The sequence below is a fragment of the Apteryx rowi genome, unplaced genomic scaffold, assembly GCF_003343035.1.
Source record: "Apteryx rowi isolate R43461 unplaced genomic scaffold, aptRow1 scaffold_2, whole genome shotgun sequence".
In the NCBI taxonomy this organism is placed as follows: domain Eukaryota; kingdom Metazoa; phylum Chordata; class Aves; order Apterygiformes; family Apterygidae; genus Apteryx; species Apteryx rowi.
This window is the reverse complement of record NW_020448307.1, coordinates 2,831,939-2,858,440: the sequence shown is the minus strand read 5'-3', so window position 1 is coordinate 2,858,440 and position 26,502 is coordinate 2,831,939. Positions and strand designations below refer to the sequence as shown.

Below are 26,502 nucleotides of genomic sequence, written 5' to 3'. Positions count from 1 at the left end.
AATACGGTATTTTCTGTTGAAAACAAATGCTGATGGGAGGAAAACACAGAACTGTACAGAGTTGATTTTTCAGACTGTCCCTACGAACAAGGCAACCTGTGCTTTCTGTAGAGAAATTTCCAGTCAAATTGCATATTTCTACTATGTTACAAAATTTAAGACTACAAGCCTTCACAGCACAAATTCAAATATAAGAATGGTGATTGTTCATGGTCAGCATCAGGTACTTAGCACTCAGTTAAAAAGACATAACAGTAAATACCGCTGTTGAAAAAAACCAAGAGTGAATTCTTTAAAATATAATCAGAGAAATTGCCTTGAAATTTTAACAACGAGCAGGAAGAAGAGAGCTTACAATCCACTCATAAATGTACATTGCTTACATTTATTAAGCAAAATGAGCAAACTATCACTGCCTCAGTTACAGTTATGATTTATGTTATTTCATATTAGTCTAGATCACTGATTACCACTTGTTTTAAACTTATTTGAAATTATGATATTAGGTTGTGATAATAAACAGCTGCCAAGATCTTGAAACATCTTGTATTTGCCTAGCAATAAGCAGAAAATTGTAACTAAACAAAGAAAATCAACAGTGGACAAAGGCAGGTAACTGGAATAAGAAAATAAAAACACGAGACCATCAGAAGGTCTCAGACACAACTCTGAAGAAAGAATCTGTCTTGAACACACAGCCTTGTTCTTTCTGTAGCTATGGTTATTTTCTTGCCTGAACAGGATTACAGAAAAAGAGCAGATGGTTCGACTGAGATTTTAAAGAGGTATTTATGTGTTTATATTCATATTGACAATTAAAAGCCAACATTTATATATCATACCGCTTTTTATATCCCATTTTCTATTTTAGATGTAAAGGCAATTTATCCTATCATTCTCACAGCCATTATAAAAAGTTTTATGAAAGCCAGATTTTACATTTTTGCTGTTTCTTGGCAAAATATTTTGGCCCAGATCCCTTGGCTCCATTTCAGCCATATCGCATGAAGGGACACTAAAGCCGCTTAAACAGTCATTTGAGGATTTCTCAGGGAGGAAAGAGCTGGTTACGCTGGCGTTGTGCCACCCAATGTGCAGCCCTTGGCACACAGGAATACATCCAAGCACACGGAGGCACAACTAGGGGACTTCTGGGCAATCCTTCACTCCTGGAGTAAGCTGAAAGAAAGATGGTATCCTAATGCAGTTCTAAGGTTAGAAAGATTGGAGTCTTTCTTTTACTTTACATATACAAAAAGAAAAAAAATATATATATATATATACACACACACACACATATAAATAATATAAAGTCCACTCACCAAAAATGTTTGTTTTTACAGTAATGGAGAGATGTGTATTGTTCCTTAAGATTTCCAGCGCTTTTACAAATGTAATGTTCTCAAAATTCTGTCCATTTACTTCCATTATCTTTTAGAAGAAATAAAAATTGAACTCTTAGGAGGACAACTATTTATGATAGAGTTACAAATACAAATGCGATAATACAGGTACAGTAAGAACATTTCCAGAAGTTCAATCATCTTTATAAGACCTGTAGCATGAAAACATTCCTTGAAAAATAAATATTTTGATCACTTCCATGAAATTATATCCTGTAAATAAGCAAAGAACTGCATTTCTACCTGTCCAATGTTTTAGCCAAGTTTGTCTTCTGTGATAGCTTGACATTCTTGTAATGAGGAATTGCACCTTAATCAAAAAAGGTGCCTCAGGAGCTGCAGAACTGATACTGGAATCAAAGGCCAGATCTGCAGCTGGTGTGAACTGTCACTGCTCCACCAGCACCCGCAAACTGCGACGATTTACACTTGATGAGAATCAGTGCCTCTACTAAGCAAATATGGTAAGTTGAAGCCATCAAACTGTTTTGTACATCTCTTTTAAGAAAGTTTCCTAAATTAACCACAGTTTGGTTTCTTTCCCATTTGATAGTTTGAACTGTTGAAATATTTTGAATATTTTGAAATATTTAAATATCTAATAGAAGAGAATAGTTAATACATATGTAACTTTAAAGCTGAACTATAATATTCAAAATAAAATATTAATCAGATGTTTACTCCTAAGTAAACAGTCTAACCTTTTTGTTGTAAATGCCACAGTTGATGAGCCAGAATTTTTTATTAAAATAAGAGATCAATATTTTAATTTCTTTTTACCTGATCACCACGCTTAAGTCCAGCTTCTGCTGCTTTACTGCCTATTTCTACAGTCTCTACAAAAATACCAAAACCTTTGTCACTTCCTCCAAGGAGGCTGAAAAAGAGTGGCGAGTCTCTAGAAGGTTTTTGCAGGGTAATTTGTCTCCATTTTGCCTTGGCAGCACAAGCAATATTCAGCAATCTGAGATGTCCTTTCATTTTCTGTAACCCAGAAGACACACAAAATGAATGTAATGTTTCTTCTACTAGAAATGGAAAAATAGTTGGGAAGAGAAGGAAAAAAAAAAGGAAAAAGGAAAAAAAGTGACAGAAAAAAATACCCATGATCCCAACTATCCCGATCTTACTAATTAAACCTTGTCCTCTTCTGCAGTAATGCCAAGACACATAAATGAGTGCTATATGTGCCATTTTACATAGGCTTTGTATCTAAATGCATATTTAACAATATATCCGTGTTAAAAGTCACCTGTAGACAGCTTGCTTATAGACTACAATGCTCTCGTTACCTGTAACACACAGGAAAATCAAAATGCTTAGCATTAGAGAGCGTGACAGTCGTTTTTTTTGGTCTTACCGTATTTTCTAAGTTTTTTTCAAATTCTTCCAGAAATCGAGTCATAGCAGGATCTCCTTCAAAGTCATTAAAATGGTTGTTCACCCACAGTAAGACCACTCTGGTAACCTGTGAAAAAGGATTTATATAAAGGTACCTGTGTTTTTCTTATGTTTCAATCTATAAGTAAGTAAGAATACAAAACATGACAAAATGCTGTTCGACACAGATTAATCTGTTTAACAAGGAATAACTGTCATTCTATTCTTTTTCTGGATTAATGCCCCAGCCTTTCAAATTTAACAAACAGAAGTAGTCATTTGTACTTGAAATCATCTTTTTGTCTTTCACTTTAATTGGAGTTTAATGAATTAAAAAAAATACAATAGTAACAACAACAACAACTTGGTCACATCACCTGGTACCTAAAGATATCTCCTAAGGAAAATTCTAGGAAATATACTGTGATAATAAAAAATTATCTTGTAAGATTTTTCAGTTAAATTTTCTGGCTGCTTTTGTATGTGCTATAGAATTACTTTACCATTCATAACAAAGGCAGTCTGCCAGCTATTCTATCCATCCACGTCATACAAAAATGCTCATCTATAGCAGTTTCTCTCTTCTAAAAATAACATCCAGTTTTATTTGCTGAGACAAATTTATTTTCTTTCCCTTTTTTCCCTGCATGCAAAAGTGCCAAACTTCAACTTGTTAAAAATATTACCCAACATACCACTAATTACCTGGGTGGAAATCAAGGTGTCTCATACCTAAGGTGCTAAAACCAATGCTAAGTAGCAGCCAATTTTATGCAAAGAAAGAAAAACAGCTCCAAAGCACTTCAGTTTTGATATTTCCCTACCAGCAAATTATTCATTTAAATCATGTAGACATTAAACAGAAATGCTTTACTGAAAACTACACTATCTTTTTTAACTTAAGAATATGAGAAATTAAAATATTAAAAGAAAACAGTAGTTGCCAAAATGAACAGCATGGAAAAAAGGAATAAGAGAACCAGTAACCATAAGAAAAGACCCCAGACAATTTTCAGTGCACTAACTGTTTTGATAGTCCGTTGAGTTTCCCTCAGCTCAAAGCTAGACCATATAAAACTGCTGGCTAAGAGCTTTATTGCCATAGTTTTCAACAAATTGTATGTGGAGAAAAGTTCCAAACTATGAAAACTTTCCATGTGTATGTGCACACACTTACATAGAGCTGAACCTGATCCTATTTACAGGAACTTTAATCAACTGCACCTGCCTTGATCATAGTTTACTTTAAGTATATAGTTTGTAAAAAGCTGCTCATATAAAGTGTGCTTAATACACTGAAAGGGCTTACTGAAGAAAATTATGCAAGACAAGCGCAATGTTGCTGTGAGAGCCCAAGAAATCACAAATACTTAATTCCTCTGAATTTCTGGCAGAAAAGGATTTCAGAGACTGGCATTTAATATTTTAAAATTAAATAGAAAAAAACCAACATTTTGGAGAGGAGGAGCAGTGACATACTTAAATTTAGAACAATATACTATATGCATACAACAATATGGAGGAACATTTCTTGATACTACAGAAAAATATTTTGCTTTAAAATATTTTAAAATAGTTGCAGTATAATTCTAGTTTATCACACATATACATAAAATAAAATTTGGAGACATCGTCACTACAAACACTAATCTCTTAGTTTGAAACAAACCTTATCCCTGAGGCTGTCTACTTTGAACCACTCCAGGAGTTTATTCCCGACTTCTAAGGGGCTTGTTAGAAATGTTCTGTACGTTAAAAGGAAATCTTCTATGTAAGTTGGATCCACAATAGAATGTTCTTCTATTAAATGCATGATGAGTCGCTCAGGTGTTGCCTTAAAAATTAAATGCAAGAAGTGATTCATATATCCTACTACATACTCTCTAGAGCATCTAAGCACTAAACCATGACAGCATACTCTTTTCAAATTTCAGTTATGGTAAACTCAAAGAAAAACACTAAGGTGTTTAAACTACACTTTCATATTTCTTCCACCCCATATGTTGTGCATGGGTAGTATCTGGCTAGAAAAATCAGTAATGTTCCATAATTTTATTTTAATGAAACGGTTAAGTTCCTCTTCCAGATTAAAGAGGCACAAGAGGTGCTCCCTAAACAAAACCTAAATACATGTGCTGAACAGATCCTGCTTTATTAAAGGGGTGATAAAATTACATTTGTATAATAATATAAATTCCTTCTAATCAAAGCTATTGTGCTAAGACAGACAAAGCTGAACATGTGTTCTAGAGTCAAACCAAATTTTTTTTTTTTTTAATAAAAGTTTAATAGCTTAATGGAAAATTAAGCAAAGAAAGAAAATCACCTTGATAACTATGTGCCCTTTCCTGGTCCCGCTGCGATCCAGCTCCCTGTGTTCCTTTACCATAACAATTTCTCCTTCTTCCTCCACTTTATGAGTGTTTTTTTCCACGTGGTTCAGAATCCTCCAGTAGTCTTGCTGGGCTATACACACAAACTGCCCCCCAGCAACGCAGGATTGTTAATAAATACCCAAAACATGAATGTATCCCCCCGCCCCATCTGCGGGCTGCTTCACCACCACCACAGTAGCACAGCATTTGATATCAACCCCAGTCTGTTCTGTCCAGCTAGATAAGAGAAAGTTATAAACAGAAGACAAATAGAACTGATCACCATTTTCAGTCTCCAAAAGTTTGTGCTAAATGGGCTAAACATATAGAGAACAAAGTCCGTAAAAAGTGGAAATGGATATTTTCTGTTTAACTACTCTTACTGCATGTGAAGCACGCTTACAGAGCAGCACTAGGGTGGACTATGAGCTTACACTCGAGCACAAAGCAGAAGTTCCCGTTTCTCAGGAGCAGAGGTATGAAACAAGGCACAGCTGCTAAGAGTGTACAACTAATTCAACACTAATTCAATGTCAACAGAGCCTCTTGCCCACCAAATACCAACTCCCTTTTTTCTGCTCCTGGGATAAAGATCATGCCTTAAGATGAGAGTATTCCATTTTCGTTTATTAGAGGACTAAAAATAGGAGATAGTTGTATAAAATTGTAATCTTACCTGACAATCATCTACTTTGGTTCTAACCACGCCATTCATGTACTGTTTGTCCAGAGAGGGAGTAATCCCAAAACTATTACCCATACAGAGACTCTCGCTTTTCCCATCAGGATAGCTGATTTCCACTGTGCCATTTAAAATAACATACCAAGAATCGAGCTAAAGGGAATAAAAATAAATTTAAAAAGAGTGAAACTCATTCAACAACTTTTATATGCTCTCTAATTTTCAATGCTCTTCTCTCACAGAGGCTTATCCTTGCAGTCTCATGTTTGCTGTCACCACAGCATATAAATATTTTGCAGTATCTAATTCATTAAAGGGTGTAGTGTAAGGCAAGCAATAAAGACGACTGTAACAAGAATGCATTCAACTTCAAAAGTTCCCAGTACTAATGTGTAGGGAGTAATGCTGATAAATGGATTGTTTTTGAAATAGTTGGAATAATCACTACAAAATATTTGTACTACTTAGTGAGAAGGAAGCTATAAAGCCATTAAAACAGGACAACTGAATAGTCAACATTAGAGAAAAGATTAAAATTTTACAATCAAAATGAAAGTTGTAGAAAAGATATTCACACCATCTGACCCTCAGTATCAATCATACCGCTCATGAACAAGACTGAAAAAGTTAAAATCACACCCTTGCCCTGTTTTTACACTCTTCCCCAGGGTATCCACCTGGTGACCATCAGAGATGTGAGGCAGGGCTACACAGTCCTCTTGGAGCGGCATGTCTGGTCATTCGGGTTTTTTTAATCAAAGGACAGAGAGAGGTATCTTGAGATAGCAGTTCAGAGCACCTAATATAGGAGCCTGACCATCTGCAGCATAAACTATGGAATGCTATTTTATGTCTATATTTGATCACATTAAAGTCTTGAAGAAAGTCAATAGGATAGGCAGAATCTTTCGAAAGGATGGGCTACAGTCTGCAGATTTTGGATGTGGGTCAGGGGAAGAGAAGATCTCTCTGCTTTTCAGGTGTGGGAGAGGTGCAGAGACGGGAAATAGCTTTTTCCAGAGTCCCCAACCCCCAAATGTGCTTGCTAACCTACTGCCTATGGTGTTCGAATTATGTTGTGTGCAGCAACTTACTTCTTGCCCATCTTCCAGTATGATGGCTCCTGCTTGTTCTACCACTTCAAATATCATCACAGAACAAAGTTCTCTTCTTACAGACATAGTCATGTTTGCAAAGGCAGGGAGTTGATGCATAAATTCCAATAATTGCTCTATTAGACAAAAGAAACATTGATATGAAGACTGCAAGGCCCAGGGCCTCCTTATGCCCTTACCCTGACAAGTATATTAAATATACATACATTTCAATATACCGTATTCTCAACAAGTATATTAAACCTCCTAGCTAAATTCACAGAAGGAATTGCTCCGTGGCAATACAATTGGTATTAGTGCCTGTGGCTAAGTGAGTGCAGTAGGCATGATATCATCAACAAAGGGAACTTAGCTCTACCGTCTTGATCATGCTGGGATTGACTATTACGGCAGCAATTTAGGTAAGTGCAAAAGCACTTCAACTTCAAACATTTGGAAGAATTAAAAATATCCTTACTATATGGTAATTATAAGCTTGTTAATAGCATGAAATGATTTCCCAATGTTTAGAGAAGTAATCAGAGGAAAAAGTACAGCATAACCCAAATTTTACCGTTAAACTAATGCCAATTTCTGGTTAGACTTTGCAGTAAATTATTTTCATCTTAAATCTTTTGCAGTTTAAAATTAGCATGCCTGAACTGCAGTATTAGTATGTTCTCTTTGATACTCCATAAGAAATTCAACAGTTTCAGGCAGTCAAAATTACCTTGCTATTAATTCCATCCCTATCTCAACAGATAGGATCACTTGCAATACTTAATATCTCAAGAGTCTCAAAGGCTGTTTTTTTAATATTTAGTTTCTCCAAACAAAACTTCTCTCAGGTATTGGAAGAAAATCATTCAATTAACAATATCACTAGAGCAAAATGTTCTCTGGAAGCAATCATTCATAATTATGAGGATATACATTTAACACTATGCATTGAACAAACTTCAGATACACTTCTCTTACTGGTGTTACATATACAGTTTTACATGAAGATTTTTTTTTTTTCCTCACCAATATCATCATCTGTTTTATCTGCAGGCTCTTTCTCAAGGCACTCTCGTACAACATCTCGCCCTAGAAGTGGATCCGAAGTTCTGTCAATATCTTCATCTTCTTCTTCTTCTTCATCTTCAGAGTCTACAGGTGCTTCTGGAAGACCTGTTAAATCAACATCTCCCATCTCACTTTCTGTAGCCTATAGAGAAGACATCCATCAGACAAAGAGTTCAGTGCCTCCAGTTTCATGATTTATGGTCTTATCTTAGGTAGCTAATACCACAAAAATTAAATTCTGTGACCAACGATTTAAATTAGAAATTATAATAGCTAAATATGCTCCCTTAACAAATAAACTTAAAAAAAAAAAAAGGTTATACTAAAGTCCATAGTTAAAGGAAGGCTGGTATAAATATACACCATTGGCATAAAGTAACACCATGCTACATGAATTATGGTCATGACTTCTGAAAACAAAATTAGCATATTGGACCATTTGTTCTCTATTTTTATTTTTTTTAAAATATCTCATTCCCTTTCCCCTCCACCCCGGCCCTACTGAACTAGAAGCAACATAATACCATTAATATTAATACTAACTGTGTGACACTGAGGAAAAATAACCAGACTGAGTAACTAAAATTAAAGGGACTGGGTCTTGCTTTTAATTTCAGTACTGTTATACGCCTGAATTAAAATCCATGTTACAGGTATGTCAGGTTGAGTAGATACATCTGAAAAAAGGAGATGAGGACTACTATTTTTTCCCTCTATAGGCCAATTTTCAGTTTATAGGATTTAGTCTCTCTTGTGAATTCATATGAACGAAACAGTTTTTCACAGATCTCAAGAGTCAATAATATTATTAATCAAAAAATAATATAGTTCAGTAACAACATTGGTTACCCAATGTCTGTAGAAATATTTCCACTGTCATCAATAGATGGCAATAGAGACATCACGCTGAGAAGACATATGAAGCAACAACGAAAGAGAAAGCAACACTGGCAACAGAAAACAATCACACAAGAATCATGCAAAGTTTAAATCATTTAACTCCTTAAAAATAACTTTCCAAACAGATGGAAGGCAAGAAAAAAAAAGTACTTCCAATTTTTCAGTTTCTACAGAATATTTCCTTAATCACTTCTTTTTAATTTAAGCCAGCATGCAAAACATTTTTCTGTTTGGCTTACATTTTTTGGAATTGAACAACAAGATGTGCCAGGGTAGGGTAAAGGCAATTATGGGAAAATGCATGCTTTTTAAAAGAAAAAAATTACAATATTTGCTTTTGCTTTAAAAGAAAACAAAACAAGACAAACCCTCATGATGCACTGAAGATTAACTAATGCATCACTCTACATGTCCACAAGACCTCACAAATAAGGGACTGGGTTTGAGAAAGGTACAGTAAACATGGGCAATGGTAAAATTTCCATCATTCAATCACCAAATATTTTTCTAACTTGCTTGTCACTGTGGCAGTTCTCATGTGCTTGCTTCCAGCAACAAGGGCTAAACCTCTGTACTTTTCTTATTTATTCTCATTATCCATTATTAAAGTTTATTTAATTTTTATTCTGTTAAAGATAATCCCTTCAACTAAGCATCCAAAATATCCATTTTACTGAATAACAAAAACCCATACAAGGCCAGACGAAGCAATACATGAACAGCAGCAAATACAACAACTTGAACAGATGATGACAAAGTATTAAATGTTAATGCAGTAGTATTTCTAGCAACTATATTTTTGCACTGAATTAATAGAAACCTATTCTAATTTTCTATACATGAATTCCCACTGGCATTGACATAAATTGTGAAGTTGTGCACAAATTTTTTTTATACAGTAACTTACATAATTTTATTGCAAAAAATGTCATTAGTATCACCATATATCCTGACGCACAGTCAGGTTTGGTATAATTTTAGAGGCACAAATCTGAGATGACAACAAATATGCCCCTACACTTCATTTTCAGACATTTGGGGAAGTGTCAGAAGAGCCGCACTGTCTCCCACAGCAGGTTCGAACATTGGCCATGGACACCGACTCCCTGATGCAGCTGTAGCGTTTCACTTCCAAATACTTCTTGAGTGCAACTGGAGGAAGAACTGCAAGAAAACGCTGCCCTGGACCAGAGCTGTTCTAGGTCCAGGCTCCATAAGGTACAAATAAATAACCACTGCGAACCTACTTCAATGGTTGAATATTAAGTAGTAAATAAAATTCAGAAGAGTTATTTCACTCTTCTTAAGCAAGAAATGTTTCAAACTAGATCATTAACTCAATGAAATTTATTAAGCTTTTATCTTGCCTACCGTTTTAAGTGATCTGATCATAAACTAGTAACTGGTTTGGAGGACAGAGTTACATCATCGAAAACACTGATTTTCAGTGATTTAATCGCAACAGACTGTGCTGTCTCCATATTCCCACACACTTCATGTTGACCTGTTAATGCAACTCTCAATACTTTGACAGATTAAGCAGCGTTTCTTTCTTTCACTGCACAGAAAGATATTGGTTTTTAAATAAAACCTTGGACCTCTCAGCTTGTCTTCATTTTAATAATTACCCATTAAATCTGAGAAAGAAGGCTTGAACGACTTAACAAATATTTTCTTCAAAGGAGGGTAACCATATATAGGGTTAAATCCTTTTCATATTACATCACTTCGCTGGCTTATGTAGCTCATATTAACAGTTTTGGAATTAAGCCCAAGTGCAAATTGTGCTTGGAGAGTCTCAGCAGCACATGATCAGTACAGCATTTTACTCAAGGACTTTTCTAGCATTTCTTCATCTAAATAGCCACAATTCATACTAGCTTTTCCACGCACAGTGAGCCCGAGTACAGCACTAATTCCCACTTCGATAACCTCAAGCAAAGATAACAGAATTTAGGCACAGAGGCTCTACAGAAAAGTGATTTTAAAAAAAAATTTCCCTGTGCATCTTACACAGGATGATAAACCAATCTTCTCTTTTCCTCCTTTTCAAGCTACTTCAAGGGCACGAGATCACAGGAAACAAGCGCTTTCCTGTCTGCTAGCAGGGCCCGGATAAAACAGCCGATTCCACGAAGACTCCTGCAAAGGGGCCGGGCAGGACAGCCAGGCGACGGCCCGTCCGCGGCGGGAGGGAAGGGCACGCTGCATCCCAGCGGAGCACGCTGCTTCTGGAAAGTGGCTTCCATGCATCTCTCGAAGGCTACGCGATGCTTCCCTCCTGGAGGTCCACCGTCAGGAGCCGTCAGCTCCATCAGCTAATGCAATGAGCTAAAACACCGCGCCGAGCATTTGCGTCGCCTGCCAGACACCGCTTCTCCAGCCCCCGTGATGCTGATACGCTCCCGCAGAAAGTAAGAGCAGATTCCCTCATTTTTACCGGGCCCTGTTGGTATCTGCAAGCACACACACAACTGGCTATGAACTCACAGATGCTCCTCAAACCGCATTTCGGAGACGACGCGCCTACAGGCCCCGGCACAGCAGCAGCTCAGCCAGCGCCGGGGGAGGCAGGAGGGCTCTGCCCTGCGGACGCCGACGGCCAGCGCTCTGCGGCGGTACCTGCTCCTCCCCGGCACGATGCTCCGGCTCTTGCCGTTACCAAACATCAACGTTAGCCTTAATGGAAAAATTCACGAACTGCTAGTCTACAAAACGCAACCAAAGGCTCCAATCCTCAGATCTTACACAAATAGGGATTTTCAGGATTGGGTCTAGAAGGCAAAAATATCTATCAACAAGGCAGCAGGAATGATCAAATGATCATTGATGATGAATAAATCAAATGATATGCATCATATGATATGCAAATTAACATGTTTAACCAGACCAAAAAAAGCCATGTTTGCTGAAGTTTGATCATGCAGATGTCCTGCAGACTGGCCTGCACTTTGGAACTCAAAGCCCTAAACGTAGCCATTTAAAGTTTTTCATTATAATGATATGTATTCCACTATAAAATGTGTCAGAATCACATATTGGCAGAAGAAAGTATCAGCTACATACACTTCATGAGAAGTTCCTATTTCATATCTGGTAGGACTTCTCAGCCAGCAAGGAGGTGTGTAAACAACCACAGGTTTGTGTCAGTCACAAGAAGGTCCTCGGTTGTCACGTTGCTTCCTCTCCTGGAAGCAACTGAGCAACACTAGATCAATTATGAGAAATTTAAGCTAAGCATAAATTAGTTGCAAAGGATACTTTTTTTTTTTTCTAATTCAAAGCTAGACTAATTCCAGAAAACCCAAACTCAAAAACAGTAATGAAATCACTGTAAAGCACCCTGCAATTTACAATGGGTAACAGAGTAGCTTTGGTGGGGCTTTTTGTTTTGTTTTGTTTTTAAGGCAAACTCAGCTTCTCATGGAAAGAATTCAGCTGTCAGTTTGCTACAATTAATTTTTTGTATAATATAGCCTTTAAACACCAAAGGTATATTTGGTTTCTAGAGAGACAAAATGTATTTCCAAGTCACTACAGAGGCTGCTCCTGAAAGCTGCTACTACTGAGCGAACAGTCTCTTACGAATATCAAGGTACCCAAGGCGAGCGACAGACCACAGGTATTCACGCTTCAAATGAGCGCAGCGAGCACGTACACTGCAACGGCAATGCAACTACGGCTATGCAAAGCAGGAGCTATTCCCAAACGCCAAACAGTGCTGTGACCCTGCAGCGCACAAGAACTAAGGCAGAACTCACGGGTCATTAACAGTTATAAAAATTGTATGACAATAAAGTACAAAAATACAAACTATGTGATAACATACCTTAAAAAACTAAAAAGACAGATTTTAATTATTGCAGACCAAATAAGGAATTGCATAATTGAGACTTAGGCATGTTAATTCTGTTCTTTAATAACTCCATGAGATAAATGATTTTGATCATGTATTTTAGTGCTCATGATTCCTGATGAGACCTGCTATTAAGAGCATTTTTCCTTCCCTCCTGCCAATTCTATCGGGGGAAAAATGCCTAAACCTTTTTTCAGAATTCACAGAAAAATCTTTAGTAAGGTCCACTCCCTGATGAATATTTTATAGATAATCCATTTTAGTACCAAAATCTTAACCGCAATTGGAATTATTGCTGGGCAATAATGTCGCTGCCCACAAATAGTATCTACTACCAAAGTGATAAATGAAAGACGACAAAAAAAGAGAAAAACATCAAGCAGAGCACTGACAAAACTAAACCGGTAAGAAAAATGAGAATTTGTCAATCTGTAAGAGAACAGCAGCAGAGAAAGGCACTGCAATGTGTTGACACAGACAGCTAATTCATTAAATTATGAAGGAGCAAAGACAGGTGTTTTCTCTATGTAATACCTGTTGAATTATTTTCCCCTGAAGATACCTATTACACATCACTGGGGCAGCTTGCAGAAGTTATAATCCCTCATTTCAACCATTACATGTAACCACATAGCTTCCCCTATTTCTGTCTAAACACTATAGTTCTGAAACTAAGCATATTTTAAGAAATGGGTTGCAAGCAACCTACTGTGATAGAATCTAAAAAAAATCCACCACATGCAAATTTAAAAAATTGTTTTTAAATTAAAAATATACATATTGTATTTATTTAAAAAAAAAATCATTTAACAAAAAAAAAAAGAAAAAGAAAAAGAAAAAGAAAAAAGTCACTGCTCTGCAGTTTTCCAGGCAAGTTGGAATTTGCAATGCATACGTTTGGAAGTTTTACTACAGACAGACTGAAAGCTCCACCAGGCAGCAGTAATGATGGGGGAGAAGGGAGAAGATACCTTCATTCATTTGTTTTCACTGGTTTGTGCAATTAAGTCAGGGTTTAATATAATATGTTCACAGCAGTGCTTAAGGCAGTCCTCATTTTCTGCTGATCTCACCTTACGCTTTACGGTCATTTCCTGCTTAACATCCTGGACCGTGAAGCAGCTGGAACAACTGAAACCACGTTTCAACACTATTGATGAATACAGCGTATACAGATGAACAGAAACTCTTCAAATTTGAATTAAAAACATTGTTTCATTTTTTATTCTACCATTCTAATCATATTTTCTAATTTCTGAAATCACATTTGCACTACTTACTGCATAAAAAAATGTTAAGATGCTATTAATTCAGAAAGTCATTTCAAGACTACATTAATCATAAAATTATTCAAAAATACTTTTCCTTTGCTAACATTAATGATACAGCTACAGAATTTGGCATGCAATAGGTATGAAGCTGACTGCAAAAGCAAAGCATCATTTTCCAAATACTTTATGAAAAGCTGTATCTTAAGGTACCAAAAACGTTTTCTGCTACTGAGCCAATGCACTAATACTTAAAGCATACTCTTATTGACTATCAGAGCGCTTCTCTATATTATTAATACGAGTTTGGGGGAAAACATCCCTTTTTATTCCTTCAGATTTCAAAACTTGCCCACACTGATGCATCATTGCACATAATGCTATCTGAAATACTATGCCATGACATTATTAAACCACAGCAATGTACTTAAAATTGGATGGCAAACAATGAATGGCTTCTCCCAAAGCTTTGTAACTGTTATAATTAAGGCAATAAGCCCCATAAAGAACCCAGCATCTTTTCATAAGTTAGTATTTGCACATTAAGCATACAAGGGCTAGACATGAAAAATACACTGAAAAATTAAAGGGGGAAAAAAATCAGGGCTTTTTGTTTATTTATTTAGTGGTATGCCTGTTGCATCCGTTTCTTCATCCACAGAGTTCATCAAAAGCTTGACTCTTCAAAACATCATTATCTTGCTGCAATATATCACCACCTTTGAAGACTTCCCACGAGACGAGCAGTGGCTCACCTGCCCCAGACATCACCGTGGCCGCCGGCAGGGCCAGCAAAGCTCCCGGCTGCCTGGACGCCCTGCAGGACGCAGGGCAGGCTGGGCTAGCCTCGCCGAAAAGGAGATTCCTACCTGAAAAGTCCTCCCTCCGCACAGTTAATGGAAGTCCGCACTCGTTTTTATGCTAATAAATTATTAATTCCTCTAAGTATACAAAACACATTTCACCACTGTTTATAGCGCCACTCAATTGTTTAATCTGCTACTCCATTATTTCTTCTGTTAACATAATTCTTATTTGTTTAACAGCTAGGCTTTTTTGGCATTTTCTGGAGAGTGGGCACATAACATTTCAAATACGCTAATTAACTACACAGGATGGGGCATTCACTTACTACTGGAATGATATTTTCTTTATCCATACTATATTTTAAGCGCTTTTTCTCTTAGAGCAACCTCTCCAAACCACGCAAAAGATGCTCAAAGAAAACTGTCTATCAGCTTCCATATACAAGACGTTAAGGAACAATACCCAGACTAGTTCTGGCGGTGCTGACTAATTATTTTCTGAGCCAACAAAACTAATAAAAAAAACAAAAAAAAAAATCACAATAGTGCAGAGAGTCTCCCAGCACTGCCTCTCGGAAATCAGAGTGTTCAGGGAGCGTTTTAAAAGGACCCTCCCCGGGATGCAAGTTATTCCAGATCTCTCCAGCAGCAAACAAATCTAAAGAATCAAGACCTACATTGGCATAAGGTAATATATTAAACTGGACAAAAATGCATACAGATGGTTAATGTTCTAAAGGCTTTTTTGTTTTTAATGCTTTATCTTTAAAACTAAATAGCAATACTTTGCTGTAAATCAGAAGCATCACTAACCTGTTTCTGATACAGAAACGGCACCCAGACGATACACAAAGAAAGGGAACAGGTGTCTAAAATCCAGTTACACCTACATGATACTAAACAGTTGCTATATACTCAATATTAGAGTCAAATCCCAATTTAGAAGTGGAAAAGCAGCACGCGTACTGATCAAAACAAGCCCAAGACGAGCACCTTCCTCAACCAGAAAGAGCAAAACCACAAAATTTGCCCTGCACTTCAACCCTGGACAGGCAGCTTTTGTTCCTTTACAGATGATTAAGGATCAGAAAATCAAGAATTTATATGCTTAGTAAGTTGTCTCCGGATTTTACTCAACTTCTATTCACAAGCAGCAACACCAGAATCTTTGCAGCCAATCACTGCAGAAAGTTCAGTTATTACCACGCTTTTGTTTTCCGAACAGAACATTTCATTAACAATAAAAGCAAACAGTCAAGGAATGCATTTGACTGAAGTGTGAGAATTTCATGAAACTTGTTCTATTTCAGAACAAAAGCTCCCTTCCCTGCGTATGAAGATGTGAAGAGCGAGCACGCACGCCTCCCTAAGAGGAGCTTTACAACAAGGTTGTTTCACTTCTTCCTAGCTCCGGAGGTGGCAAATCAGCCAAGCAACACGGAGACATATGCTGAAGCGTCAAGGAGGCAGTCTTGGTTAAACAGCCACTGCTTGTATTTAGAATGTTTAAAACCAATTTTCTTGCTTCCAGCCAAAATTTAATGGAAACAAGATATTCTCAATATTATCAGGACTAGGGAAAAAAACAAGTCGCAAAGCAAAAATAAGTCTTCACTGTGCGTAATATGGCACTAAATAAACGAGAAATAAATTCTTTCCATATGCAAGTCTGACGCCAAACGACAGAGAGATCTGCCAGGGGCACATTTATGTTATTGTATGCTGTATTGTATTCCACTCGTTTTTCATTACAATGTATTTTTAATCAATACAAATGACAATTTGTTAGTTTGTAGTAAGACTATAACGAAGCAAAACACTAACACTAATCTTAACCTCCAAATCCTTTAACCACTACGTTCTGGTCACTCCCACCTAACCCATTGCTAAAGAAATCTGTGGCAAGGAGGAAAAAAAAATAAAGTACAAATTGCCATCAGAGGAACACACATGTATCATTACAGAAACAGTTTTAAAGGTTCCCTGCAAAAGCACACAAACCTCAACAAAACTCCGGCAGACAGCAGCAAACCACAAACTTACGAAGGGGAAGTTTGACCTCACTGTTCCGGATAAACACCTGGCACCACAGCAATGCGGAATGTTACCCATGGCAACTGGGAACAGCAAAATGCGTTTTCCAACTGGGGGAAGGAAGAAAAAAAAAGAAAAAAGAAAGAAACAAATGCAATTTTACCTGATAAATATCAGAGAGGCTGCTGCTCCCAGAATCACTGGCGATGCTGCATCCAGACTGGCTCGAAGGGACATGAGTCACCTGAGGGTGAGGACTGTCTGTAAGATGCATCTTGGTAAGATCAGCTGGAAGCTGTAAATAAAATGGATTTGGGGAAAGGGAGGAAAAAAGAAACATTACGTATAAAACTGATTTGAAGACAAAGTTATTCATAAAACCATTGTTACGCATTGGAATACCCACCTACAACTCGATGTGTATTTTGAGGAAATGTCAAATTAGATGAAGCTTGCCCAACCGCATTTCATAACATACGACCGACAGAAAAGCACGCGTCCTTAGCACGCACCCAAACCAAGGGTCTCGGCTCTTTACAGCCGAGCGGCATACACCAACACTAGCAAGAGTGCACAAAATGGCACATAGATGGTGGCAGCCAAATAGCTCACAATCTGGAAAAAACATTAGTTCCAGCAAGAAATAGGATTCATATCTACAAATAAAATTCGCGCCTTTAATTCAAGAATAACCTTAAGAAAACACCAATCAAAAACAAAACAAAGTGTAATCTAAACAAAAGCTTTGGTCTATAATATGCTTTAAATTGCCTTTAAGAAAATGAGTACACAGGAGGAATATTATGCATTTCTGGTATGCACTACAGTACTTCTATTTTATATATCTGTCCATAAGTGAGCACACATATACAGATAAATAAGTTTTAGTGTATGGTTGAAGCTCATAAACACATCCTTTTTACCAAAAAAAAGAAGAAAGGCAAAAATCAGTAGTATGCTTTTGAAGAATCAGAGCCACATGGAATACCAGAAAATAACCGGGCCTCTAATTCAGCTGTTTATTTTGTCATGTATTTTCCAGTATTGTTTAAATTTACACTCAATTGCATGGAAAAAACGTTTTATTATTTTACATAGTTTTCCTTTAAAAACTGTTGTGACACAGCAGAAAAAATCCCAAGTCACTATGACAGCACCAAGTTACGATCAAAATGAAAAGGAGGTTTGTTCTTTTGCAAAACAAGCAAAACTCCAGAAAAGTGTCAACCACTAGATGAAGTATTCAGTCCTACTAATTTAAAGATAGCATTGTACAAATGTTATTAGTCCGACATCAACTTTGTAAATATTAACTTACGAGAAATGGAAACCAGATCTTGGAATCACACTTTTGATGTCCGTTTTTCAAAGAGCACAGAAACACTAAACACTTGCTCACGTATTTTCTGAAATCGTAAGTGGGGCTATCGGTGCCTCCTGCCCCCAAATAAGGCTGAGAGTCCCTCCGACACATTAAACGTAATTTTGATTTTCAAAAGTGTTAAGAGCGGCATGGGGGATGCTGCAACACCAGTAATACCCAATCGCATACTTTACTCGAACACGACTATCCTATGGGCTCTAAAACAAGCAAACCCAGCCACTTCCAAAGTAACTACGGGAAATGAAAGACTCTAAACCTACTTTTTAATATGAGAATAGCTACATTATTCCATTTTATATACGTTTTACTTATAAAAAAATAAAGTATAAAATATCTGACCTGTAAGTTAATATCTTTTTATTCACAGGTATTTGGAAAGGCAGATTTTTTAATTTGAAAAGAAAATTAAAAGACTGCTAAAGTTTTCCAAAACTCCCATAAACCCCACCTGAACAGTAGATATAAAACAGTGAACTTGCTCCAAATATAAAGGAAACATTGCACTTTGAAGACTATGTTTAGACACCGAAAAGTTTTATAGACTGGAAGATCTATTTTCAGTATTCCAGAACAGCAAGAAGGTCAAACCGCTCAGCTGACAAAACGCAGCATCCTGGCCAAAAGGCACGCTTGTCATCTGCCAGCACCTGAGACGAGCTGACGTCCACGGTGATGCGACCTCTTAAACAACAGCAACAAAAAGGATAAAAAGTGGAGCAGGAAAGTAGAGGTTTAGTTTTAGTATAGAGCACTAGACAGTCACTTTTTAAATCCAAACGAATACTTCTTACAGGGCATTTTTGTGCGCCATGTACAGAAAAATACCATCGAAATTCAATTTACTACTTCTCACGGGCACATGGGAGAAAGGGTCACATTACATTATCTTCCTTAAAGTCTCAAGACCTGGACATTAGCTAAGCCACCGATGTCTCAGTGACCACCGACCGTGGGGCTGATGAGGGTCATTCCCTCGCTGCGCGTGCTGCCGGGTGACACCCGTGCTCTGCCACCTGGTGTTTCACCAAAGTTAGCCGGCTTTTCGGCAAATGCACCATATCGCGATGGCTCACAAGGCATGACGCAAAGCCCCGCATGGACCATGGGCAGCCGCGTGCTCACCGGGCAGGATGAAATCCAGTAGCGACCTGGTAACTGCTAGCAAGTATCAGACAGGGCTGCTCGCGGCCACTGATATGCCAGAGGTTAGCATAACAAAAATAATAATAATAATAAAATAATATAAAATCACCAAACCCCACACACAGAAGCATTAGTAAATTAAGGAACAAATCAACCAGCTGAACAGGAGCACACTAGTGCTGCAAGCTCCTCCAAGCATCTCCATCTTCATAATCTTCCTATTCCAACATCTGGCCCAGAATTGAGCTTCAGCCACATTTCCTCCATCCACGGAGAAGTCTTGCACTGACTGCAGCAATACAGTTAGGCGCTGGGAAGCCTGATTGAGATCCACCATGATTTAGAAGCTTTCAGAACGGCTCCAATGGCTTCGGGTACAGAACGGGCAGGACCGAGGGCAGCGCCGGTTCTCCAGGGCCTTCCCAGCTCGGCAGGCCCACGACGGCCACCAGCACCTCGACCCCGTGCTGCATGCACCCCACGGCCCCGCGCTGTCCTGGGGGGACACTCGCTTTCCCCGGGACCACCTCCACCAACCTGAGTGGAGCAACCAGAGGCTCAGGAGGACAAGGGCAGGTGCCGGCTCTACACCAAAAACTAGCGCCAGTGAACTCACTCTAGCTCAGAAACAGTGCAACACCGCACATGGCACACACACTGCCACGCACAGTTTTGATCTAGCTAATTTAAAGATATTTGTGACAAAGGCTATTTTATATATCTAATTTGATAAACACTGCTGGAGCAGGAGAGAAGAAGTTCTGTCTGTATGCAACGTTCATAAATACGCGAAGACCAACTCGAAGCGCCAACACCCTTCCCAAATCAGCCCTTCTAACAAAGTTGGTAATCGCGTTACGACAGATACGCATTCCTCCCGCCACTGTTCACATTAATCTCCATTGCTTATAAAGCACACAGGCATTTGCGATGTGCACGCTGGACTTCGCAATATGTTATTGTAAAAGACATTTAATGCAGGTTATACGTACAGAAACAGTGCAATCTCTCTCTAAATTTGAGAGAGATACAAGCTTTATTTGAGACAAGTGACCTTTAAAGTGCTGCTTGGTGCTCTACTCAATCTCCCCAAATAAATCACAGCTTCCGTCTCCTGTATGTCGTTTTTATTACCCAAACTGATTGTTCCTTCTTTCAGAGCTCACTAAGCAGCAATCCATGGACATGGTGTTTTTGTAACAAAGTGAAAGCGGATGCAGGAATGACTTGCTGGATGTGGTAATGAAGATGCTGAAAGTGCTTTAAAATTGTCCAAGCCACTGGCGAAAAATAATCTCTCACTATCCAGCTAGGATTTTTGTGAGAGAAACTTAAAAACACATCAGTATCTTGAAAAATTATATGTTAAGGAACCAAGTTCAGAATAGTAATGTTCACCTACATGTCCACACTGTAAACTTTTAGAAGCAGATGTAAATACCTCCATCGTGCTCTGAGTAGTTGCGTGCCCCAGTAGCCACAGATACAAAAACCCTGAATATCCATGAAATTCTCATAAGGAGTCATACAAAAATGGACTATTTACATGTCACTTTAAACAATAATATCGTTTTTCAGAACCAGTCACAATCTGGAATAAAAATATGAATGCATCTGGATTTCCCAAAATACCCAGTCCTTAATGTGCTAATATGCACATTATTGTTACTGACCTTTTCTAACAAATAGATACTTAACACAATCCCCCCTACAAAAATGCTATACTGTGGTTCAGAGCTGTGTGTGAAAGGAAGTCAAGAAAATAGAAGTTACGGTCTGCACAGCCACCTACTTCTGCCCTCCCACAGAGTCGGGAAAACACAGGCAGCGATCGCACACTGCCGTCTGCAATACCTTCTTAAAACCTCCTTATGGGAGCTGCTGAGAAAAGGAAAGGAAAATCACTGCCTCTCGCAGAAGCTTGTCCTAATGGCAGCGTCGCTGTGTTTTGCCACACAAACCCCGAAGTGACAGCAGCCTGGACTTCTTTCCACTAGACATATGTACATGAGCTTTCTGAAGATGGTACACATGGTGCTCAGAGACAAAAACCTGGCACCACGTGCATCCCAGGCGCTGGGACAACAGCTGAGGCCTGCTAATGGAGCCACGCTGCCGGGAAGACAGGGAGAGGCAAGGAAACTAGAGTGGAAACCAGTTCGGAGTAGCGGTTAATAAAAATGACATGCACAAAATACTAAACTCTACCCATAGGCACTGGGAAAACGCCCATAAGGTGAAGATGCCCCAAGGTCCACCAGGAGCCAGGATTTTGCTCTGTTTTATGGATGCAGCAATCGAGCACCAAAGCAACGGGCAGCAGCGCTCTCGTGTCACCCAGAAACACAGAGCTGTGCACGAGAGCAACCCCTGCTCCCAAACGCTGGACAGTTAAACCAGCATCACATGAAAGACCTCTGGAAGCCCCAAACCTGTCACGTCTCCCACTGTAAAATACAACAGAGTCTCCCAACGTCAAAGAGCAGCACGTGCAAGAGGAAAGCTCAGGTCCTACAGGCAGGAGATGGCACGGGCCAGCCCGCCCACAGGCGCCCACGGAGGGAGACAAGGCTGAGGAGCAGTGCTGGAGCGGTCTGCACCTTTACACCCAACAGATGGAAAGGAGCCCCGGAATGAAAAAAATGCTGCAGCAGGACAGTGCAAAAGCAACAAGCCATGGAGAGAAGCCTCCCTCTTCTCATTTTCCTTGGACGCCTACTCTGGCTTTCGCTGCTATTGCCACCATCAATCTTGATTTCTCCCTTCAGGGTGGCGCATGAGCCTGCCCCTAACGAAACAAACCACTACAGATCTCCCTCTGTTAGCAAAAGTTTTTATCATCAACTAAAAATGGTTAAAGAGGAAAGAATAACCAAAGAACAGGAGAAAGCTGAGTAATACAGCATAAAAGCTATAAACAGGGCTCTTTAAACGCAAGCAATTTATAGTCTAACAGCAAATAAATTTGTCAAATTCATAAATCCAATATCCTGTTCCAAAATTATTGATTTCCTAATTAACCATTCAAAACATGCTGCATTTCAATTGATTATTTATTGTAAACAGTCTGAATGAGAAAAGAATTACGGGATGGCATGGAGCAAGCGAGCAGCAGTAACTCGGGATTGCTCGTGCGAATGCACGGTTTGGTGAGCCAAACTGCCCCCCGAGCCTACCTCCACCTTTTCACTTTTCAACACGGTATACTTGCAAAGGATATTTGATTTCCGCCCCCCCCCCCCCAAACAGGCAATCAGGACATCTTGGTCTAATATAGAATTACAGCTTTCTAAAACTAGTTTGCTAACAAGGGCAGACCAAAGACATGAGGATTTCTTCCAGAGACTGCTGATGAGTTTTTGGGTTCCTGGCCAAAAGACTAATGCGCTAGTGCACCAAATGTGCCCCGAGATGCTCTTCGGGTGCAAATGGAGCCACCTGTATCTCACACAACACAGAAACATGCCTACACGCTGTACCCAGGCACTAAAAATTAGAGGAAGTTGCATCTTCCATTCTGTATAACAGGCACCAACCGACAAAGTTTCACTGGCTATGTTTTCACCTAGAGGTATTTGCAATATTATGGAGGCAAAATAAAGGGGGGAAGGAAAGAAAAACACAAACACACACTACTCACTACTACTAAAACTCTTACAAAGAAGTGTTGCTGCTCCCCCTCCAAATAAAAAAATCCTCAGACTTATTCTCAAAATCTAACAGCCACTTACAAATATCTATATTGAGAGAGGGGGAACAAGCAAGCGAGAGTGTCAGTCTACAGGAAGGGCTAATCTATTCAATAGACTTGGTTTTCTTCAGCTTTGTGATGGCTTTTTGCATAATCAATGACATCCAAAATGTTTTTCATGTCATAGGAAAGTGGGTGTTTCTGGTCTCACCATTAAAGAGCTAATTTCCATCTCATCTCAAAGCGGAGACATTTCACGGCATTGTGGCATTTGCTAGGTATACAAAGCGAGCCCTTTGTCTAAATTATTCATTTAACCATATGTGCTCCTCAGCTACAACGCTTAACATAAAGGCAAACGTTTGTCATCGCTGAAAGAAGAAAAGCCATTAAGAGTATATACATACATGTATATATCGTAAAAATTACTGTATTATTTTAAAAGTGAACTTAAAGGCAAAGACATTCATTAAAAACGTAACAGCAGCTTAGGAACACCCTACCTTTAACATGCATCCTTTAACGTCTCCTCCCAGCACAAACTTCTTGACAGAAAGGCTGAATCACATGCAAATGTCCCCAAAAGATACAAGGTCTTCCTACTGTTCTCAGTCCCTTACTATTACCCCTTCACTTTGGCTTGTGTGCAAGACAAACATGCAAGAACATACATATTTTCATCTAAAGTGTTTTTTGGAAATAATTCAGCTTACAAATTTTACTGCAGCAACAAGGCAGTCAGCTACACTAACTATTTTTCATTAAAAATTAGGCACTTTTTCACATTTAAAGCATTGCTTTGTGCATCTTTCTGAAAAGTTTATTAAACTTACTTTGGCAAAGTAAAGCAATAATGATAATTCCAATAATTCCAAAAAATATTAAGCAAATGTGCTTTAATTGCTGTTTCTTTAGATGTAGCAAAATGTTGCTTGTTTCTAGTTCAACTTTCATGAATGGTGAAGTACTACACTAAAATGAACCATAATCTAGAAGAAAAATACGGTTAAACTGAAGTCCACATAACAATTTAATTCCAGATTTTCCAAAACTAAGGGGTCATCATAATCCTGTCTTGTAAAGAGATAGCAGTAATTAATTCTGACAGAAGTAATACTCCCAAAATTATAATAAGGATTTGATTTCTTTTAAGCATACCTGAGAGGCAAGGAGCACAGCGCTGCCACTGCTGACCACTGGCTGCGGCACCTGACCCCACTACGCAGTTACCAGAAACTCCTGGGTTATTCAGGTTTGTGTGTGACTGATGAATATCAGAAGTGAACAGATTGACTATGTGTGAAAGCATCCAGTTAGCTTCCTTTCTGGTAATGAGAACGTAACATTCATCACCATTACCACCCCGCAAAGTTACCACGGGTAGCACTTTCCCTCCAGCCACACCACACTTTATAACCTCTGTGACTACGCTGACCTTTTAAAAGTAAGAATTGTCACCTCGTTTTCAAGCTCTCCGGTTTGATAGACTGAATTGCATCTCTCAATCTCATTTGAAAGCATCTAATTTTCTTCAAGATGCCTGGCTTGGGGCAGTCTGATAATCAAAGATGCTAGCAAGATATCAAAAACTGTCATGCTATCAAGTACATACCTGTCTGAATGGATATTTCCCAACCAGCATTCATTTTCTAGAGCTAATTAATAATTAAAAATTATCTAATAATTAATTTAGCTCTGCATTTATATTCATATCTATACCTACGGCTACACATGCTCTACAAGAAGTGATTTGCCAACTTTAAGTGTCATGCTTCTACTTTTGAAACTAACTGGAGTAGCAACGCCTATACACTGTAGGCTTCACAAGCTAACAGCCAACTTCCACAGGCCAGTGCCGAGGGTCTGCAGCGGCTGTTACTGCTCACGTAACCACCATCCACTGCCAGCAGTGAAGTCACATAGAATACTTGGGAATAAACTTAAAACCTAATTTTGTGCAATTGATTTAAGAACACACATGCCCTGTGTAATGGAGCAGAGCATGGGTGCTTTGACAAGATGGCAACCAACCTACTCTCGAGAAGCAGGTTAAAAATAGCAAAAGTGATTATTAGCCTAAGAATAACTTTTCTTTATGTGCACCCCAGGAAGATTTTGGATGGGGTCCCCAGGAAAGATTAAGGCTATATAAAAGAAGTTATTGTCAAGTTTATACATAGAGAAAGCAACCATATAAGTCTTAAGTAATGGGCAGAAGTTGGGATGTAGAAGGGCTAATCTAAGAGCTTTGTTTTTCTACTTCCTATTCTTTACAGCAAGGAAACCATAAGAATTTCCTTTGGAGCAGAGCGCTATGCCCTTCTTGCTGCTATGCTACATTTTCTTTGACTGACTTCAGATTTTACTGGCTTTTTTTTTTTTTTTTAATTAATGGAAAAGCCTCATTTGTAACTTTGCTCCACAGGTTTTGAAAGGAGGGGGAGGGAAGAATGTTTCCTATCGCAGTTTGGATAACCTTAAAATATATGTTGGAAAATAGGAAAAGCATATACAATATGAATTGGCAAAATAGTCTTGAAAAGAGGGAAGCTGGATCTATAAATTAGCTTTTGCAATGCATAAGGAAGCCTTGCGCCCATCCTGTTTTGCCCTGGGTAGGTGGCATGTTCATTAAACATGGTCAGAAACATACTGGAGTGAGAGGCCACTGACCGAAGCATTTATAATCAGAAATAAAATTACTAAAGGAAACAGCATGTACAATTCAGCCAGCATACAGCATCTTTTTAAAATTCAAGTTAACTGGAAAAAGAAAAACGGACAATAAGGAAGTGAAAGCCTCACTCTATTCAACACACTTGGATAGCGAAAGTTTTCATCGCTTCTCCTGAGTCCCTGGACGAAGGGGTGCAGCTGAGGGCTCCACGCTGGCGGCACCGGCCGCAGACACGCGGAGGCTGCGCGCTCTCCTTTCGCAGACAGCGTCACCGCGTTCCCCTTCCTTGGTTTTACGGACTGTCAGTAATCTTATACCTTATCTGCTTTTTTATATATTTATTAGCTGATGTTTTCCATTAAGAGGTTTTCACAATTTTAAGCCAGAATCCCATTAATACACTTCTGGAGCATTAACGGTGATTGCATATGGTAACCTCCAAGATTTAGGAGATGCCATCACTCAACCTCCACCACACTCAAGTGCTTTAATGGTCCCAATTTGCCTTCCTCAGCTGATACAGAAAGTTTACTGTTATGAATAGCCAGTTAAAAAGGGGTATTTGCCTTCATTTTTAAAACGGCAGTTAAATAAAGCTGCCAAATTAAAAAGATCAAACAACTGACTTGAACCATAGCACTTTAATGTTTGTCTCTCAGCTTCCGTCTCTCCTTTTTGGTCACTATACCCTTCCATCCCCTTCATACCTTTTTTCTTTTTTTCTCTCCCCCCCCCCCCCCC

The 26,502-nt window shown here is 38.7% G+C and overlaps 1 protein-coding gene across 6 annotated transcripts in view; it reads right to left on the bottom strand.

Annotated features, from left to right (window-relative positions):
- Positions 1 to 26,502, bottom strand: part of RAPGEF6 (Rap guanine nucleotide exchange factor 6) — a 141,144-nt gene that overhangs the window by 38,632 nt on the left and 76,010 nt on the right. For 4 of the 6 annotated variants that reach the window (XM_026063114.1, XM_026063117.1, XM_026063116.1 and 1 more), the window contains 9 exons: positions 17,030 to 17,161; positions 7,961 to 8,144; positions 6,935 to 7,071; positions 5,835 to 5,993; positions 5,110 to 5,262; positions 4,453 to 4,617; positions 2,764 to 2,871; positions 2,184 to 2,387; positions 1,323 to 1,431 (listed from right to left, as the gene is read on the bottom strand). In XM_026063114.1, the coding sequence (XP_025918899.1) occupies positions 1,323 to 1,431; positions 2,184 to 2,387; positions 2,764 to 2,871; positions 4,453 to 4,617; positions 5,110 to 5,262; positions 5,835 to 5,993; positions 6,935 to 7,071; positions 7,961 to 8,144; positions 17,030 to 17,161 (1,351 nt within the window). Of the gene's footprint in view, positions 1 to 1,322; positions 1,432 to 2,183; positions 2,388 to 2,763; positions 2,872 to 4,452; positions 4,618 to 5,109; positions 5,263 to 5,834; positions 5,994 to 6,934; positions 7,072 to 7,960; positions 8,145 to 16,833; positions 16,977 to 17,029; positions 17,162 to 26,502 lie in introns of those variants that run through there. The other 2 variants (XM_026063118.1, XM_026063119.1) reach the window with 2 other exon arrangements.